Source organism: Dendrobates tinctorius, unplaced genomic scaffold (assembly GCF_039654945.1).
Source record: "Dendrobates tinctorius isolate UK_male_01 unplaced genomic scaffold, ASM3965494v1 ptg000009l, whole genome shotgun sequence".
In the NCBI taxonomy this organism is placed as follows: Eukaryota; Metazoa; Chordata; class Amphibia; order Anura; family Dendrobatidae; genus Dendrobates; species Dendrobates tinctorius.
In genome coordinates this window covers 19,891,676-19,911,202 of record NW_027361677.1, presented here as the reverse complement: position 1 = coordinate 19,911,202, position 19,527 = coordinate 19,891,676, and the positions used below count along the sequence as shown (strand labels likewise).

At 41.9% G+C, this 19,527-nt stretch overlaps 1 protein-coding gene and 1 long non-coding RNA gene across 2 annotated transcripts in view; both read left to right on the top strand.

The window, feature by feature from the left end:
• Positions 1-710: 710 nt before the first annotated feature.
• Positions 711-8,363, top strand: LOC141096810 (uncharacterized). The gene is made up of 2 exons (XR_012233778.1): positions 711-6,968; positions 7,013-8,363. It is a non-coding gene; the product is annotated as an uncharacterized lncRNA (long non-coding RNA).
• A 1,294-nt stretch (positions 8,364-9,657) lies between these two features.
• The window catches only part of LOC141096814 (serine/threonine-protein kinase Nek11-like), a 168,599-nt gene continuing 158,729 nt past the window's right edge, over positions 9,658-19,527 (top strand). Inside the window, exon 1 of the mRNA XM_073583660.1 lies at positions 9,658-11,121. Coding sequence (XP_073439761.1) covers positions 10,904-11,121 — 218 coding nt within the window. The 5' untranslated portion in view covers positions 9,658-10,903. The remainder of the gene's footprint in view (positions 11,122-19,527) is intronic.

The following is a 19,527-nucleotide window of genomic DNA, read 5'->3' as shown; positions in this document are numbered from 1 at the left end:
GCCACTTTTCCAGCGTCCATCTGTTTAGCAGGCTGTGGGACTTTGCAAATGCCACACAGTTTTTTATTTGCCTTTTGTTTAGTGCTGGCTTCTGGGCACTGATTCGACCAGGGAGGCCATTTCAAGACAGAATCCTACAAACTGTTCTAGTTGACACAGGGACTTGAGGTGACCAGGCCTGTAGGAGCTCTGCTGCAGTGGAAGAGGGGCTTGCTTTGGATTTTCTAACCAACAAACGTTCCTCCTGAGCAGTTGTCTTGCAGGGTCTGCCGGACCTGGGCTTGTCAAACACATCTCCTGTTTCTTCTAATCTTTTTTTAATTCTTTGTACTTGACGCTGAGACACATTAAAGGTGCCAGCCACCTCTGCAGTGAATCTGGTCTTTAGCTTCTTGATAATCCAGGCTTTGGTCGCAGGGTGGATTTTTGGCATGTTGTCAGAGCTCAAGTTGCAGCTCAAATGAAGGTCTGGGGTGCTGGGTTTCTTTTTATACACACCCACTAATTAACCGATCATTTACTGAGCACAGGTGAGGATGTAAACTAGGATTGGGTGCATTATATGACCAGGCGACAAAACTTTTGTCTTGCCAAAATCTGACAATTCTGTGTCCATTAAATGATCAATATTTCTGCATTGATGCCATTTTCTTAACCTAAACCACATTTCAGAGGGTTTCAGCTTTCAAAAGAATAATTTATAAAACCAATGGCTGAATTTAACGTCAGGTTATAAGCTTTTATTTACAGTCATGGCCAAAAGTTTTGAGAATGACACAAATATTATATTTTCACATGATCTGCTGGCCTCTGGTTTTTATGTGTGTTTGTCAGATGTTTTTATCACATACAGAAATATAATTGCAATCATATTATGAGTAGCAAAAGGTTATATTGACAGTTAGAATGAGTTAATGCAGCAAGTCAATATTTGCAGTGTTGACCCTTCTTCTTCAGGACCTCAGCAATTCTCCCTGGCATGCTCTCAATCAACTTCTGGATCAAATCCTGACTGATAGCAGTCCATTCTTGCAAAATCAATGCTTTTATTTTGTCTGAATTTGAAGGTTTTTGTTTGTCCACCCGTCTCTTGATGATTGTCCACAAGTTCTCAATGGGATTAAGATCTGGGGAGTTTCCAGGCCATGGTCCCAAAATCTCTATGTTTTGTTCCCGGAGCCATTTAGTTATCACCTTTGCTTTATGGCAAGGTGCGCCATCATGTTGAAAAAGGCATTGTTGATCGCCAAACTGCTCTTGCACGGTTGGGAGAAGTTGCTCTTGGAGGACATTCTGGTACCATTCTTTAACCATGGCTGTGTTTTTAAGCAGGACTGAGAGAGAGCCCATTCCCTTGGCTGAGAAGCAACCCCACACATGAATGGTTTCAGGATGCTTGACAGTTGGCATGAGACAAGACTGGTGGTAGCGCTCACCTGGTCTTCTCCGAATAAGCCGTTTTCCAGATGTCCCAAACAATCGAAAAGGGGATTCATTAGAGAAAATGACTTTACCCCAGTCCTCAGCAGTCCACTCCCTGTACCTCTTGCAGAATATCAGTCTGTCCATGATGTTTTTCCTGGAGAGAAGTGGCTTCTTTGCTGCCCTCCTTGAGACCAGGCCTTGCTCCAAGAGTCTCCGCCTCACAGTGCGTGCAGATGCACTCACACCTGCCTGCTGCCATTCCTGAGCAAGCTCTGCACTGCTGGTAGCCCGATCCCGCAGCTGAAACACTTTTAAGAGACGGTCCTGGCGCTTGCTGGTCTTTCTTGGGCGCCCTGGAGCCTTTTTGGCAACAAGGGAACCTCTCTCCTTGAAGTTCTTGATGATGCGATAGATTGTTGACTGAGGTGCAATCTTTCTAGCTGCGATACTCTTCCCTGTTAGGCCATTTTTGTTCAGTGCAATGATGACTGCACGTGTTTCTTTAGAGATAACCATGGTTACCAGAAGAGAAATAATAATAATAATAATAATTTTTATTTATATAGCGCCAACATATTCCGCAGCACTTTACAATTAAGCGGGGACATGTACAGACAATAAATTCAATACAAGTTAAGACAATTCAAACAATGACATTAGGAGTGAGGTCCCTGCTCGCAAGCTTACAATCTACAAGGAAATGGGGGGACACAGTAGGTGAGAAATGCTTGTTAATTCAGGTCTGGCAATTATAATAGGGATTTTCATATAAAGCTGCATGATCCGGTCATCAGCCCGTGTGTTTAGAGAAACAATGATGCCAAGCACCAGCCTCCTTTTAAAGTGTCCAGTGGTGTCATTCTTACTTAATCATGACAGATTGATCTCCAGCCCTGTCCTCATCAACACCCACACCTGTGTTAATGGAGCAATCACTGAAACGATGTTAGCTGGTCCTTTTAAGGCAGGGCTGCAATGATGTTGAAATGTGTTTTGGGGGATAAAGTTCATTTTCTAGGCAAATATTGACTTTGCAAGTAATTGCTGTTAAGCTGATCACTCTTTATAACATTCTGGAGTATATGCAAATTGCCATTAGAAAAAATGAAGCAGTAGACTTTGTAAAAATTAATATTTGTGTCATTCTCAAAACTTTTGGCCATGACTGTACATAACATGGATAAGCGACATAACTTCTGTCAGGGAGTGTATAATGTGACTGGATTCATTAATGTAAAGCCAGTGACCATTATTGACCCGGGCCAACATTTTGTGCCCTGATTGAACATATTACATAGCCTTCTGTTTCAGGCTTGCACCATCACCCAGCCCCATGTCATGTGGATTCAGCCTCTATTTGGGAAAAAAAAAAAGGATTATAATTGGGCTTGTGGATCACAAATTTTTCATTTCTTCAACACAAGGAGCCGATTCTCACTCGTTCTGAATGGGGGTACTTTTTCTCTAAAATGTTTAGGTAGGTGGTACATGTCACATCCACGTCATTCCAGGACCCACTGTTCCCTAGACCATTGTCCAGACCATCACATTGCCTCCTGTGGCTTTTTTTTTTCCCCTAGTCCATCGTAGTGCCATCTCTGACTTAGGTAAGTGACGTACTCGCACCATGGCCGCCCACATCATGTAAAAGAAAATGATATCCATGGTCATCCATTGCTCTATGCTTCAGGATTGATGGTCAAGTGCCCACCATAGTCACCTTTGGTTTAAGGTACAGTATATTCAAACATATCGGCTGACTCCTCACTGAGTAGAAAGCTAAAAGGCTCAGTTTCTTATTAATTATCCTCCAGACTTAAGTCTTGGGCTGTGCGTCAAACACTGTGGGCAATGGCGTCTGTTAAATGTAATGGTTTATGGTTCTCCGGGAACCAAATCCACCACACTGGACATTACGAATGTGCCTAGGACTTTGTGGCTTTGCATGATAAAGGATATCCTATCCAAATAGGAAATAATTTGACTATGCCAAAATCCAGACACTTTTGCAGGCAAAACAAAAACGGGATTGGCACAAGCCTCCCAATGGTTATGCTAGCAGGGCTAGTGGTTTACTAGCTAGGAGGAAACCTTAGTTAGCATGGCTACCTGGACTGGTCTTTTTCACGCCATGACAGTCTTTGGTAAGGAAGGGAGGCCTTAAACTGTCCCTGAAACTGGGACCCTAACTATCCCTGTCCCGGGGGTACTCCTGAAGGTAGAGCGGCCTGAGTCTCTGAGCTTATTATGCTCCTGTTAAACCCCGATATGTCCCCTCCCTCACCCCATGAGGCTTCGGACAGAAACATAAGGCAAACAAAACAAAAACTAAACATGGATAACAAAAAGCAACAAACACTGAAAGGTCAAGAGATATATAGGGAATGATAGGAATGTACCAACCAAATGGGAATAGGAACCAGGAGATAAACACCCATGTACTACTGCAAACTAAAGATCACTACTACAACTCCACTTCATCAACTTGGCTTTAGCCCTCAGCACAGGAAGACAAATCTCCATAACAACAAACTCCTATTAAGCAGAACGCCTCCAAGGAGCTAGGAAGCAAAGCTTTCTCTGGCAAGGCAGAGAGGTTCTGGCCAGGATTTATAAGGCGAGGTAATGACCAGATCAGAAGCAGCTGCTAGCTTCTGACCAGCATAGAAAAGGTTGTTAACCTCTTCAGCACAAAAATGAAACCAAATCTATTTAACACGGGATCCAAACACACAGGCTAAATGGAAGATCTGTGACATGACACACTTGTGACAGTTTATAAGCGGGTGTCAGAGTGAGGAGATAGGGGGGGCCATGCAAAAATGTTGAACCAGAGTCTATGAGCCTTTAGTTACATCTTTGACAATCAGGTATTACTTGTGTGAAAAGGGAGGGCCCCTGTGTAATATCTCAAAGGGCAGGATATGGTGTAACGATCCAAGAGCTACAGTAACCACACGAGAAGGATGTCACCTTATATCTAGCGGTAAATGGATAACGTTTCCTCACTATTCATATAGTTAGGTTCTCATTATGAGCTGTAAGTGGTTCAGCTACATCGCATATTAGAGCCCAGCGCTCATGTGGTCAGTGTCGCTACACACATTAATTCAGGCATCATAAGAATCTGAAAACTAAATAAACAGGAAACTTTACCCACAAGAAATGAAAGACGGAAGTGCAAGCTGGCATCTAATAATAGTGAAACCTAGCACCAGGTATACACTGCAAACCCTGCCCTATTTATGTCACTCTATTGTGTCTGCATATTGTGACTAGGGAAACTTGTATAATATTTCCTCCGCTAAGACCAGATGCTTGAGACTGGATTCATGTGTAAACTACCTTTGTATATCAACAGTCCCTAAAACAAAGGGGTGTTCACGCCAGGGTAAACTTTTGGCAAGCAATGCAGGTTGCTGAATCCTAACTGTCTGTAATGTACACACAAAGGGTGCAGAGATTGCAGTCATGAAGCAGCGCCGGGGTATGTGCGTTTGTGTCTGCTGTGGGCCGGAACGGAGATCTGATTGCCCCGCAACCCCTCTTCTAAACGCGCGTCTGGGTGGAGTGTGTGGTGTAGTACATTCCTCACTCACTTTTGTTTCGGGAGCCCTAGTTATTTCTCAGTCCATGGGACCGGATCTGGCTACAAACAAGACAGAAGACCTCGGGTCTGGATTAACAGGTTCGACTTTACTGTGCAATTGATTTACAAATGGCTGCAGCATGCAGATTAAGACACAGTCTCATTAAGTGATGTTCCCTTGTTTTTGTGATCCATCAGTCCTTGTCCCCATCCTGTTCTGAGACCCACAATCTTCACCCCATTCTGAGACCCAGCTGACCTCTTCCTCATCAGGGAGACAGCGACATGACTCTATATATCTCTTTTGAACCTTGGGTCCAAAACTGTCCCGGCGTCCAGACGCGACCGAAACTGTGTCCTCATTCTTCTAGGAAACTAATACTGACCAAACCTGTTCTAATCTGCTGTCACTTACCATATTTTTCAGACTATAAGACGCACTTTTTTTCCCAAAATTTTTTTTTGGGAAAATGGGGGTAGGTCCTATAGTCGTGATATACACACAAATACTGTGGCGGCAGCAGGAGTCAGGCGATTCTGCGGAGGTCACGGTCCGCTGCTGCCAGGCGATGATCACACCTCCTTCTCAAGCTGGTGCGGCAGGTTCGGCGGTGGTGCACTGTGGTGCAGGGGGGGACTCCGTCTGCATTTTTTGAAAGCCCAGTGGCCCAGCACATCCATTGCTGCGATGCGGAGGCCTCCGTGAAAATGGCCGCCGAGGGCAATGCATGCTCAGATTAAATTCTCGGCAGTGCTTTCAGCTTGTGCAAGTAAGCTCATAGTATTTGTCAAGCTGCACTCTTTGCCGAAAATTTGCCCAGATAAATCCCTTTAAGTGTACATATAATTTCTTCAATCGCTATTGCCATGGACATTGACTATCCAGGTGCTGCTGACCCAACAATCATCAAAAATTAACACATGGCAGACAGTTAAAGGTGTTGTCCAGGCTTGGGACACAAGTCTACAGTCATCAAGTTTCGCAGTCTTTTACTAGGCATTGCTCCTACTAGCCAGTTTCCTACTCCACACTGATGAGGGGCAATACCCCGAAACAGCTGTCTGTGGATGGATACCATGTTTTGGCATAGGTGGTTTCCTTCATTGGAGACTGCCCTTCCCGTGGTTGTTCCTTCCCGGTGAAAGACCTGGCTAGTCATTGCTTGCGTTGAGAAACATGTGATGGTGTCTCCGCGGCTGTTGATTTACATGTTTTTGCATATTTCCCATAAGGGATGGGGGCATTGCTCTAGAATCACTGCGTTGAGAAACATGTGATGGTGTCTCCGCAGTGTCGGATGTTGATCTTCATGAGGTCACTCATCCTCATTTTCTACAGTCATCAAGTGACTGCGGAATCTTGACAGTGCGCAGTCGGCCACAATTTCCCGGTGTTTTTAGTGGGTGCGGGTGGTCACTTGGCTCATCCCTGAGATTTGCATATAGACATCTTCCTTCATTAGAAGTGAATTGAGAGAAGCTGGATGTGACTAGCCCGGCACACAATCACAAGTGTGCAAATCGCAGACATGTGATTACGTGGCCGCAAAAAAAAAAAGCCCACTCAAAAAACGCAATGAAAGAACATAAGGAACCTAATTTAGCTAATAGGTGCAGAAATACTGCATCAAAAAATGTACCAATTATTCACAGACATTAATAAAAGGAAGGATTTTCTGCAGTTACAGTAGTAACAGTATGAAATGCTCTACCCCAGGAGGTAGCATTAGTAGAGATTAGTCTAGATGCTTGCCATATAGGGAAGGATTCTCTACAGTTACAGTAGTAACAATATGAAATGCTCTACCCCAGGAGGTGGCATTAGCAGAGTAACAGTATGAAATGCTCTACCCCAGGAGGGAGCATTAGCAGAGATTAGTCTAGATGCTTGCCATATAGGGAAGGATTCTCTACAGTTACAGTAGTAACAATATGAAATGCTCTATCCCAGGAGGTAGCATTAGCAGAGTAACAGTATGAAATGCTCTACCCCAGGAGGTAGCATTAACAGAGATTAGTCTAGATGCTTGCCATATAGGGAAGGATTCTCTACAGTTACAGAAGTAACAGTATGAAATGCGCTACCCCAGGAGGTAGCATTAGCAGAGATTAGTCTAGATGCTTGCCATATAGGGAAGGATTCTCTAGTTACAGTAGTAACAGCATGAAATGCTCTACCCCAGGAGGTAGCATTAGCAGAACAATAGTATGAAATGCTCTACCCCAGGAGGTAGCATTAGCAGAGATTAGTCTAGATGCTTGCCATATAGGGAAGGATTCTCTACAGTTACAGTAGTAACAGTATGAAATGCTCTACCCCAGGAGGTAGCATTAGCATAGATTAGTCTACATGCTTGCCATATAGGGAAGGATTCTCTACAGTTACAGAAGTAACAGTATGAAGTGCTCTACCCCAGGAGGTTGCATTAGCAGACAGTCTAGATGCTTGCCACATAGGGAAGGATTCTCTACAGATACAGTATCATAAGTTGAGGATCCAAGAAAAGCACTTCTGAGTTGACAACTCTGTACTGTAACCTGAAGAAGAGGTGCGGTTTGTCACCTCGAAACGCGTAGTTTCTGTAGTACATATAATAAAGAACTTGAAAGATTTATATGGATTTCTGAAGAATTCTTATCACTAAAGCAGCGCGGATGCTCAGAAGTGCTTTTCTTGGATCCTCAACTTATGATACCTAGTGGACGCTGTCCACCTGCACGAGCTCTGCAGCAGCTATACTGTATATATATGACTGCAACAAACGTTGAGAGTGGTTGTGTCTGAACACAACCCATAAAGGGTGAGTACTCCAGAGTACTTTTATATTTTAATTGATTTATACCAGGTGAAGCCCTATGTCTGCACCCCCGCCCTTGTTTTCTCTTCTACAGATACAGTAGTAACAGTATGAAATGCTCTACCTCAGGAGGGAGCATTAGCAGAGATTTGTCTAGATGCTTGCCATATAGCAAAGGATTCTCTACAGTTACAGTAGTAACAGTATGAAATGCTCTACCCCAGGAGGGAGCATTAGCAGAGATTTGTCTACTGTCAAAATGAATTGTTTTATTATATAAATCATAGAATATATAATTTGGACAACTGATCCATATGAGGTTGAGTTTGCTGGTTTTGTGTCTTTTTCCAATGTTTGTAACTATAAAGCTTTGATTTTCCAGGAGTATCAACAAAGCAAGAGAAAAAAAAAAGAAAATTATGTTGCAATGTATCCTACAATAAATCTCCTGACACACAAGAAGCTAATAATGAAAATTATCAATGTCCTTTGTCATGGTAAAGTGAAATTGCTTGGTCACTTGGAGGAAGTAATAAAATATATATCTGTCACCACCAGTATCCAGGGACAACTGTGACCAAGCCAGCGCTCACCTGAGGCATAATATGATGTACCGGGGTTGGTTAACCCTAATGAGCATGTAAGAGATCATAGTAGACATTGTTTGCTCCTTATTATTGGCCATGTGCCGTGCTACGCTGTTTCCTCCAGTTGAACTATTAGCATTGTTATTCTTTTAGTTGGTTTATTGCTTAGAAAAGGTATTTTTGATCAATTCGCCACCCCTTTTGAGGCAGTATATGGACTCTTCCTCACCTGCCGGTAATGTCTGCTGCAGTCACCTGCCCCGGGTTTATACCACATGCTCTGCAGTAACAGGTGAGTGAATGCTTAGATAATGCATATCAATATTGAGATTGTAAAAAAGTGGGGGAATTATAGAAATCACAGGATGGATAAACACATGTGAATTGATTTTAATATGGAAGCAAAGTTTTCAAAACATCTTGATTTGTTCAATATGGAATATGAGCACCACATGCAGAAATCCCCATACTTACAGCCTCGGCTGCCATCAATGAGGTTATCAATGGTCACCTGAGGAAGGTTCTGCTACATTGAATCCACTTGGACAAATCATCAAGATCCGCTGCTGGCAGCTTCTTTGCCATTGCTGGACGGGAAACAAGTCTGGAGATGCTGCAGCCCATGGTAGCATGTTTAGGCCATGCAGGCTGTTCACATGTAGCCTGGCGTTCTCGTGTTGAAAAACATATATATAAATTAATGCAATTAATAAATGGCATAATGAGGAAAAAAAATAAAAACGCCAGAATTAAGTTTTTTTCATCAGCCGCAACAACACAAAAAAAATGTAATGAGTATCATATCTAGCCTAATATTGTATCAATAAAAACATTGTCCCTGGGAGTAAAAAACAAGCCCTGAGACAGCTCCACATCGCAAAAATTGAAAATGTTAGAGCTCTCGAAAAATAGCAAGACAAGCAAATTTTATTTATTTTTTTTTACAAATTTCTGAACTTTTAATTTTTTCCAGAACTTATATAAAACAAAAAGGTAGAGTAGGCATGTTTGGTATCTTTGTAATTGTACTGACCCGTGGTCATTTTTACTGTAAATAAAAAAAAAATTGCAGAATTGCATTTTTTTTTTTTGCTATTTTGCCACACTTGAACTTTCCAGTACATCACTGTGTCATTCAAAAGTACAACTCATCTATATAAAAAAAATAAAAAAAAATAAAGGCACTCCTATGGCTATATGGATGGAAAAATAAACAAATTATTGCTCCTGGAAGAAGGGGGGGTGGGAGAAAAAAAAACAAAAAAACGGAAAATCGACCCAGGGGTGAATGGGTTAAAAATTTCCTTTATTTTTTCAATTCAAGAAAGTATCTACTTTACCAAACAATATAAGTTAGAAAGGTCAGACGGTGATAAGCTGATCAGGATCTTCCAGCGCCAGTGATCAGGCGCAGCGCAGCAAGTGTTCAATTTCCCGGCAGCGCCACGACAGGAGGAATGAAACATTACACACTGCCTATTGAAATCATCAGGCAAGTGATGTAATTGATGGACATGAGACATGACTTCTCTTTCCAGTCTATCTAGTAGATGAGGGTCCTAAATGGCAGATGCCCCTCTATTCATTCACTGCCTACCAGTATCACTGGGAAAATGATATTTTCTGCTTTCCTGAGTTTTCTCCAACCAATTCGCAGACAGTCAGATTTAATCTGGTGCAGGTTTAGTCTTTGATAAAAGCTGTCTCGCAGCGTGACAGTCTCATAGAAGAGCCCGACAGAGCCACATTGTGGTCCTCAGACTCGTGGAGGCCCCATCTGGGTTATCTATGTGCAATTAATATCTCCCCCTGCGCTCTGTAAATTCTGAAAGTCAAAAGCAGCATAGAGCAGGTGTGTGAGACTTTCCGCAGAATTAAAGCATTTACTTAAGTCTCCTTTTATTTGTCACACTGGGAATATGGAAGACTGGAAAAAGTGTGTTTCTGAAAATGCTCAGCAGGAAAGTCATGCAACTTTCGATTATACATTGTTTAAATGCTGAAGTGAGTGGGGTCTGAGCGGCAGCACCTGAGAACAGTGTGTGCGCCAGCAGCGCCACTCCGGCTCTACTCATACTGTAGGGAGCTGCAAAAAGCTGATAGGTGAGGTGCCAGGTGTCAGACCCCCACAGATCTGACATTAATGAATTGGAAGGCCCCCCCATACACATTAGATTTCAGACAATTCTGCCAATAATATGCCGTTATCTTCCTTAAGAATAAAGAAGCAGATTTGATGAAATTCCGCAGAATTGAGGAGTTAGATAAATTGTAACGGGCACTGTGATGGGCACTGTCCTGCCCTGGCACTTATGTAGCGGTCTGGAATGAGTCCCCTGATCTCACTGTTATGAGCCACCCATGTCATGGGATACACTGCTGCTTTGGTGTGGTTTCCAATTCTCCATCATGTATTAGTGACCCTGCTGGTGATCTGTAGGCCATATTGGATATCCCCACGGATCGCCATTACTAAGTAGCACAAAAGCACCTTGAGTTGTGAGATGTCCATCTCTGCTCCAGTCTCGGGCCAGCACTTAGTGTCCTTGTGTTATATTTCACAGATGGATTTAACTATAGACAAAGAAAGAGCAACAATGTGGCAAAGTGGATTTTCTCCTGGATCTCATATAATGAAGCGATATACTGTACACCAGAAGCTGGGGAGCGGATCCTTTGCTACTACATACTTGGTAACGGATTTAAAAGACAGAGAATCTCAGTAAGTACTTAGAACGGCCAGCAACCAGGAATGTAGTACATTTGCAACAAGTCAATTATTTTTATCCATATTTACATCTTGCACTGATCATCCAGAGTTACATCCTGTATTATACCCCAGAGCTGCACTCACTATTCTGCTGGTACATTCACTGTGTACATGCATTACATTACTGATCCTGAGTTACATCCTGCATTATACTCCAGAGCTGCAGTCACTGTGTACATACATTACAGTACTGATCCTGAGTTACCTCCTGTATTATACTCCAGAGCTGCACTCACTATTCTGCTGGTGCAGTCACTGTGTACATACATTACTGATCCTGAGTTACATCCTGTATTATACTCCAGAGCAGCACTCACTATTCTGCTGGTGCAGTCACTGTGTACATACATTACTGATCCTGAGTTACATCCTGTATTATACCCCAGAGCTGCACTCACTATTCTGCTGGTGCAGTCACTGTGTACATACATTACATTACTGATCCTGAGTTACATCCTGTATTATACCCCAGAGCTGCACTCACTATTCTGCTGGTGCAGTCACTGTGTACATACATTACTGATCCTGAGTTACATCCTGTATTATACTCCAGAGCTGCACTCACTATTCTGCTGGTGCAGTCACTGTGTACATACATTACTGATCCTGAGTTACATCCTGTATTATACTCCAGAGCTGCACTCACTATTCTGCTGGTGCAGTCACTGTGTACATACATTACATTACTGATCCTGAGTTACCTCCTGTATTATACCCCAGAGCTGCATTCACTATTCTGCTGGTGCAGTCACTGTATATATATACTGTACATTACTTTTTTTTCTTTATTAGGTACTCAGCTCTGAAGAATGTAGAATTGTGAATACAGCTCTGAGTTATGACACAGGATCCTGTTTACCTAGTGCTTGATTTGGGCTGTATATAATGCAGTATATTGTACCGCACACTTATATTATTATTATATTGGATTGTTGGACGTTTCTGCTGTTGAATAACTGATGGTGTTTTTCTTTCCCTGTATATATAATGAGGTGATCGCCATATGGCCTCTCTAAAGAGCATCCAGTTACGATTACAGGCGATGTGTTTGGTTTCCATGGGGTCGCCTTGTTTTTCTCCCAGAGCTGACACCTCTGTTAATTATTGCTGGAAAGCAACAAACTTACATAATAAGACGAGAAGCAGCGAGGCAGACACGCAGGAACAAGAGACGCAATGAACATCTCCACTCACAATGACATTACCATGAGTCACGGATTTCAGGTTAATGAACATTATTATGATAAGCGTTCACATTTGAAGCGACTTTAACACCTTTCAGACGTTAGACGTACTATCCCGTCCATGTGACTTGGGCCAGTTTGACCACGGACGGAATAGTACGTCTCAGCGATCGGCCGCGCACACAGGTTGTGTGCGGCCGATTGTGGCCGTTTGTCAGCTGATTCTCACAGCTGACACCCAACATTAAGTTCCAGGACCGCTCCCGGCACTTTAACCCCCGGGGAATACTGCGATCGAAGACGATCGCAGCATTCTGGGAGCAGGCAGAGGGCTGACAGCAAGCCATCTGCATGCTATAGAAGCGATCAGCCTGCAAAAAAATATGAGTGTCCCATAGTAGGACAAAGTGTAAAAATTAAAATGAAGTAAATAAATACATTTTCAATTAACTGTAAAAATATTAAAAAAAAAAAAAAATCAATATTTATTCTATCATTAAATCAATATTTGAATAAAAAAATAATCTAAACAATAAAAGTACACATTTAGTATCGCCGCGTCTGTAATGATCCGACCTATAAAGCTGTCCCACTAGTTAACCTCTATAGTGAACACCATAGAAAAAAACAAGGCAAAAAAAACAATGCTTTATCATCGTACCGACAAACAAAAAGTGGAATAACACGCGATCAAAAAGACGGCTATAAATAAACAAGGTACCGCTGAAAACGTCATCTTGTCCCGCAAAAAAACAAGCAACCATACAGTTCCATCACCAGAAAAATACGGTAGACTTATAGCTCTCAGAATAAAGTGGTGCAAAACAATTATTTTTTATATAAAATAGGTTTTATTATGTAAAGGCACCAAAACATAAAAAATGATATAAATGAGGTATTGCTGTAATCGTTCTGACCTGAAGAATAAAATTGCTTTATCAGTTTTACTACACGCAGAACGGTATAAACCCCACCATCTCCCCCCCAAAAAAAGAAATTCATGAATTGCTGGTCTTTGCTTTTTCTGTCTCCCCCCCAAAAAAAATCGGAATAGAAAGCGATCAAAAAACGCCACGCGCCTGAAAATGGTACCAATAAAAACGACAACTCGTCACGCAAGAAACAAAACCTCACATGACTCTGTGGGCCAAAATAAGGAAAAATTATAGCTCTCAAAAATGTGGTGATGCAAAAACTTTTTTCACACAAAAGGTAGCAAAAAAAATAAATAAATAAAACTGACCTCAAAATTTGTTGTGCAATTTCTCCTGACCACACAGATAACCCATATGTGGAGGAAAACTACTGTTAGGGCGCACGGCAGGGCTTCGAAGGAAAGGAGAGCCATTTGACTATTGGAATACAAAATTGGCTTGAATCAATAACCAACGCCATGTGTTTGGAGAGCCCCTGAGGTGCCTAAACAGTGGAAACACCACACAAATGAACCCCATTTTGGAAACTAGACCACTCAAGGGGTTTATCTTAACACGACAATACCAAAGGATTAGACAGAGCGGATAGTCAGGACGAAGCAATAAATCAGTAAACCAGAACGGGCAATAGACGGTACAATAGGGGCAAACGGTAACGGAGTAACGATAGCCAAGCCAGGAGGTCAGAACCGGAGAAGACAATAGTACCAAAGCAAGAGACTGAGTACAGAGTGAGGCGACAGACCGGGTCATACACGGGAAGAAAACAAGCAATGCAGTATACACGCACACCAGGCGGGTCAGACACACAGCCAGAATAACAGTATAGCTAACAAGGAATCATAGCCTGGAGGGGGTATAAATACCCCTCCAAAGGGAGGCCAGCGAAAGTTAACCCTGCAAGAACAGGACATTAACCATGTCCTATACCATGACACTTACAAAATCAGCAAGGGATCAAATACTTTTTTCTCCCACTGTATGTACACTGTGACTGCACCAGCAGAATAGCTAGTGCAGCTCTGGAGTATAATAGAGAATGTAACTCAGGATCAGTACATTATAAATTTAATGTATGGACAGAGTGACTGCAGCAGCATTAGAGTGAGTGCAGCTCTGGAGTATAATATATGATATAACTCAGGATCAGTACAGGATCAGTAATGTAATGTATGTACACAGTGACTGCACCAGCAGAATAGTGAGTGCAGCTCTGGGGTATAATACAGGATGTAACTCAGGATCAGTAATGTAATATATGTACACAGTGACTGCACCAGCAGAATAGTGAGTGCAGCTCTGGAGTATAATACATGATATAACTCAGGATCAATACAGGATCAGTAATGTAATGTATGTACACAGTGACTGCACCAGCAGAATAGTGAGTGCAGCTCTAGGGTATAATACAGGATGTAACTAAGGATCAGTAAAGTAATGTATGTACACAGTGACTGCACCAGCAGAATAGTGAGTGCAGCTCTGGAGTATAATACAGGAGGTAACTCAGGATCAGTAATGTGATGTATGTACACAATTATTCCATGCCATTACTTATCCTGTACTGATCCTGAGTGATATCCGATATTATACTCTACAGCTGAACTCACTTTTCTGCCCATCTATGCTTTAATTTAAACTATTTAAGAACGTTAGATGAAATAAATTGGTTTTGTTAGGACTGCGACAAGAAACGTAGAATGCGCAATACAAGTGAACAAAGTTTAATTTCTGAGCCACAGAATTTGTAAGATAAGACGTCTTTGCGACACAATATGACTGTTTCATGAGCTTGTAAAACAATAACAATAGTGTGTATGTGATAATATTACTGACTGGTGATCATGTAACAAGAAAGAGCATAGAACGAGGCCAGTATAATCTAGTATAATCCACCAGGCTGTTCTCTTTTTACCAGGATAACAGTAATACCGTTTATATAATATTTTATTGTGAGTATCACTAAAACGATTGGTTTTCTGATAGAACAGTTACTAACATTAGTAGAATCAGCTGCAGAATGTTCTTAAATTTTACCAATCTTATCTTTAGGCCCATGATCAGACGATCAGTATTTGGTCAGTATTTCACATCAGTATTTGTAAGCCAAAACCAGGAGTGGGTGATAAATACAGAAGTGGTGATGTGTTTCTATTATACTTTCCCTCTGATTCTGCTACTGATTTTGGCAAATACTGACCAAGTACTGAATTTGTGAACGTGGCCTTAAACTAGCTATTCGACAAGGGGACACGTGCCACGTGGACAAATATTTGCAACAATTGGAGAGACTGTCATGGAAATTACTTTGCTACTATTCTATGTAGCAGAACTAGGAATTAGACATTGCTACACTATTAATACACTTTTCAACAATGTACACAGTGATGTCACAGTACAGGGATAATACACACAGTGATGTCACAGTACAGGGATAATACACACAGTGATGTCGCAGTACAGGGATACTACACACAGTGATGTCACAGTACAGGGATAATACACACAGTGATGTCACAGTACAGGGATAATACACACAGTGATGTCACAGTACAGGGATAACACACAGTGATGTCACAGTACAGGGATAATACACACAGTGATGTCACAGTACAGGGATAATACACACAGTGATGTCACAGAACAGGGATAATACACACAGTGATGTCACAGTACAGGGATAATACACACAGTGATGTCACAGTATAGGAATAACACACAGTGATGTCACAGTACAGGGATAATACACACAGTGATGTCGCAGTACAGGGATAATACACACAGTGATGTCAGTACAAGGATAATACACACAGTGATGTCACAGTACAGGGATAATACACACAGTGATGTCACAGTACAGGGATAATACACACAGTGATGTCAGTACAGGGATAATACACAAAGTGATGTCACAGTACAGGGATAATACACACAGTGATGTCACAGTACAGGGATAATACACAGTGATGTCACAGTACAGGGATAATACACAGTGATGTCGCAGTACAGGGATAATACACACAGTGATGTCAGTACAAGGATAATACACACAGTGATGTCACAGTACAGGGATAATACACACAGTGATGTCACCGTACAGGGATCACACACAGTGATGTCACAGTACAGAGATAATACACACAGTGATGTCACAGTACAGGGATAATACACACAGTGATGTCACAGTATAGGGATAATACACACAGTGATGTCTAAGTACAGGGATAATACACACAGTGATGCCACAGTACAGGGATAACACACAGTGATGTCGCAGTACAGAGATAATACACACAGTGATGTCACAGTACAGGGATAATACACACAGTGATGTCACAGTACAGGGATCACACACAGTGATGTCACAGTACAGGAATAATACACACAGTGATGTCGCAGTACAGAGATAATACACACAGTGATGTCACAGTACAGGGATAATACACACAGTGATGTCGCAGTACAGGGATAATACACAGAGTGATGTCACAGTACAGGGATAATGCACACAGTGATGTCACCGTACAGGGATAATACACACAGTGATGTCACAGTACAGGGATAATACACACAGTGATGTCACAGTACAGGGATCACACACAGTGATGTCACAGTACAGGAATAATACACACAGTGATGTCGCAGTACAGGGATAATACACAGAGTGATGTCACAGTACAGGGATCACACACAGTGATGTCACAGTACAGGGATAATGCACACAGTGATGTCACCGTACAGGGATAATACACACAGTGATGTCGCAGTACAGGGATAATACACACAGTGATGTCACAGTACAGGGATCACACACAGTGATGTCACAGTACAGGGATAATGCACACAGTGATGTCACCGTACAGGGATAATACACACAGTGATGTCGCAGTACAGGGATAATGCACACAGTGATGTCACCGTACAGGGAAAATACACACAGTGATGTCATAGTACAGAGATAATATACACTGATGTCACAGTACAGGGATAATAAATACAAAGATGTCACAGTACAGAGATAATAAATGTGGTGATGTCACAGTACAGGGATAAAAATCCCAGTGAATGTGACAGTACAGAAATAATAATCACACTGATATCACATTACAGGGAAAATAAACAATGATGTCACAGTACAGACATAATACACTCAGTGATGTAGTGTCACAGTACAAAGATAAACACACTGATGTCACAGTACAGAAATAATAAATAAGGTGATGTGATGACACAATGCAAGGATAAAAAAGTGATGGCACAGTACAGTGATAATGCACACAGTGATGTAACAACATTGAAACTATATGCAAAATAGCGTCACAGTAAAGGAATAATTAATTCAAGGTATCTTACAAGAATCATATGCACAGTGATGTTACAGTGCATTGATAATGCTTATAGTGTCATTGCACTCGCTCTATAACATGCACCCTGTTGTCAGTGTAGTAATGTGCTCAGTGATGGCTCAGTCTTATGATGATCTCAGTAAAGTTGCAGCAGTCATGCACACTGTAATGTCACAAGGCTCCTTGCTCCTAGGCCAGAAAGTGATTATATAGCATAGAATAAGTCACATGTCAATGCTCCCATTCACTGACAAGCAAGCAGAAATATTGAAAACAGCCAAAAAATGTATAAAAAGCTGAGGCGCTTTTCATTACCCTATCAATGGGCTTTATGGGTTACTGTAATATTGTACAGCTCATATTGAAGTATAATGTCTTTTCCCACTAAGTGGTGCTGTATGTACAGTATGTATCTATGAACCAAGTACCTGTGTAGTTCTGGATACTGTCCAGATGGTGGCAGCAGCGGGATGTGGTGGTGGATCCTTCCATGAATCCCTGATTGGAAGGATAAATTAGGGAACATCCAATTTTTTTTACTTGCACATTGTTTTGGTCTAATTACTGTCAAGATACTCCGCTGAATTATGCATATCATTACCGTGTGCGCGAGAGAGAAAGAATAGAGGAAATCAGATTTTGTTTTCACAATGATTGGCTCTCCCAAGTCCCTGATTGGTATATTACATGCATCACTGGCTCATTTGCAATTAGCCTCTTTTTCTATCCTAAAGTTTAGCCAGATTTTTACCCCAAAATCCCTCTTGAAAAGTTTTAGTGAAGTGGTAAATATTGTCAGCAGCCCATGGCTCTGAATGGCTCTCAGCGTGCCGCCATATAGTGCTATAGTGCGGGGCAGCCCTTCGATGGGTCCATGTAACAGTCTGGACAGAGCCGTAATGTGGCCATGCGCATGACGAATATTAGAAGGAAATAAAGGCAGTTCACATCGAAGTGCAATAAGTGTATTATTAGCCCAGTGATGAGTCACTTCTTGTGGTACGGTGATGACGCCATTAATTAACACTATTATTTAACACTGAGATTAAGAAGATGTGTCAGAAAAGGGAATGCAGAAAGAATAGGTGTGAATGAGGAAGAAAATACCACCATAGAGGCAGCACCTGGCCTAATAAGGCACAGAAACATATAGATCTCTGAGAAACCTGGAGAAATAGGATTTATCATTTATCACGTCTTTTCCAAGTACATAAGACCCAATTTTTAAGGTGTTTTTGCAACAATTCTGTAGCAAAACACCTTGAAATGCAAATTCATCACAATTTATGCCCCTTTGGTGGTGTAAATTATACCAGAAATGTACTCCAGTCACTGACTGGAGTAAGATTTCTGGCGGAGGTGCACTGTAATTATAATCTTACTCCAGCGGTGTCTTCTTTACAAGTCACAGTGCCATTCCTAATAAATTGGGCCTATAAGGTTTGCACGCCTTAAGGCTGTGTGCCCACGATGCAATTTTTAAGCGTTTTTGGCGCGAAAACGTTTAAAAATCGTGTACAGAACGCCCCCCATGCATTCCTATGGCATTCCGCACATGCTGTGCTAATGCTGCGCTTTTTTCCGCGGTGGAATCGCATCGCGGAAAAAAAAAAATCGCAGCATGCTCATTCTTTTGTGCGGAATCGAAAAGAATTGCCGCGATTCCGCACCCATAGGAATGCATGAGAATCGCTTACTTCCCGCATGTGGCTATGCCCACCATGCGCAAAGTTAAGCGTCTCAGGGCGGGTGCTACCCACGGTGTGGAGGAGAGGAGACTGTCCTCCAGGCCCTGGGTACCATACCCCTGTAAAAAAAAGAATAAAAAATAAAAAAAATCGGGGTATATTTACCTTCCGACGTCCTGCGCTGCATTCCCGGGCCTCAGCGTTC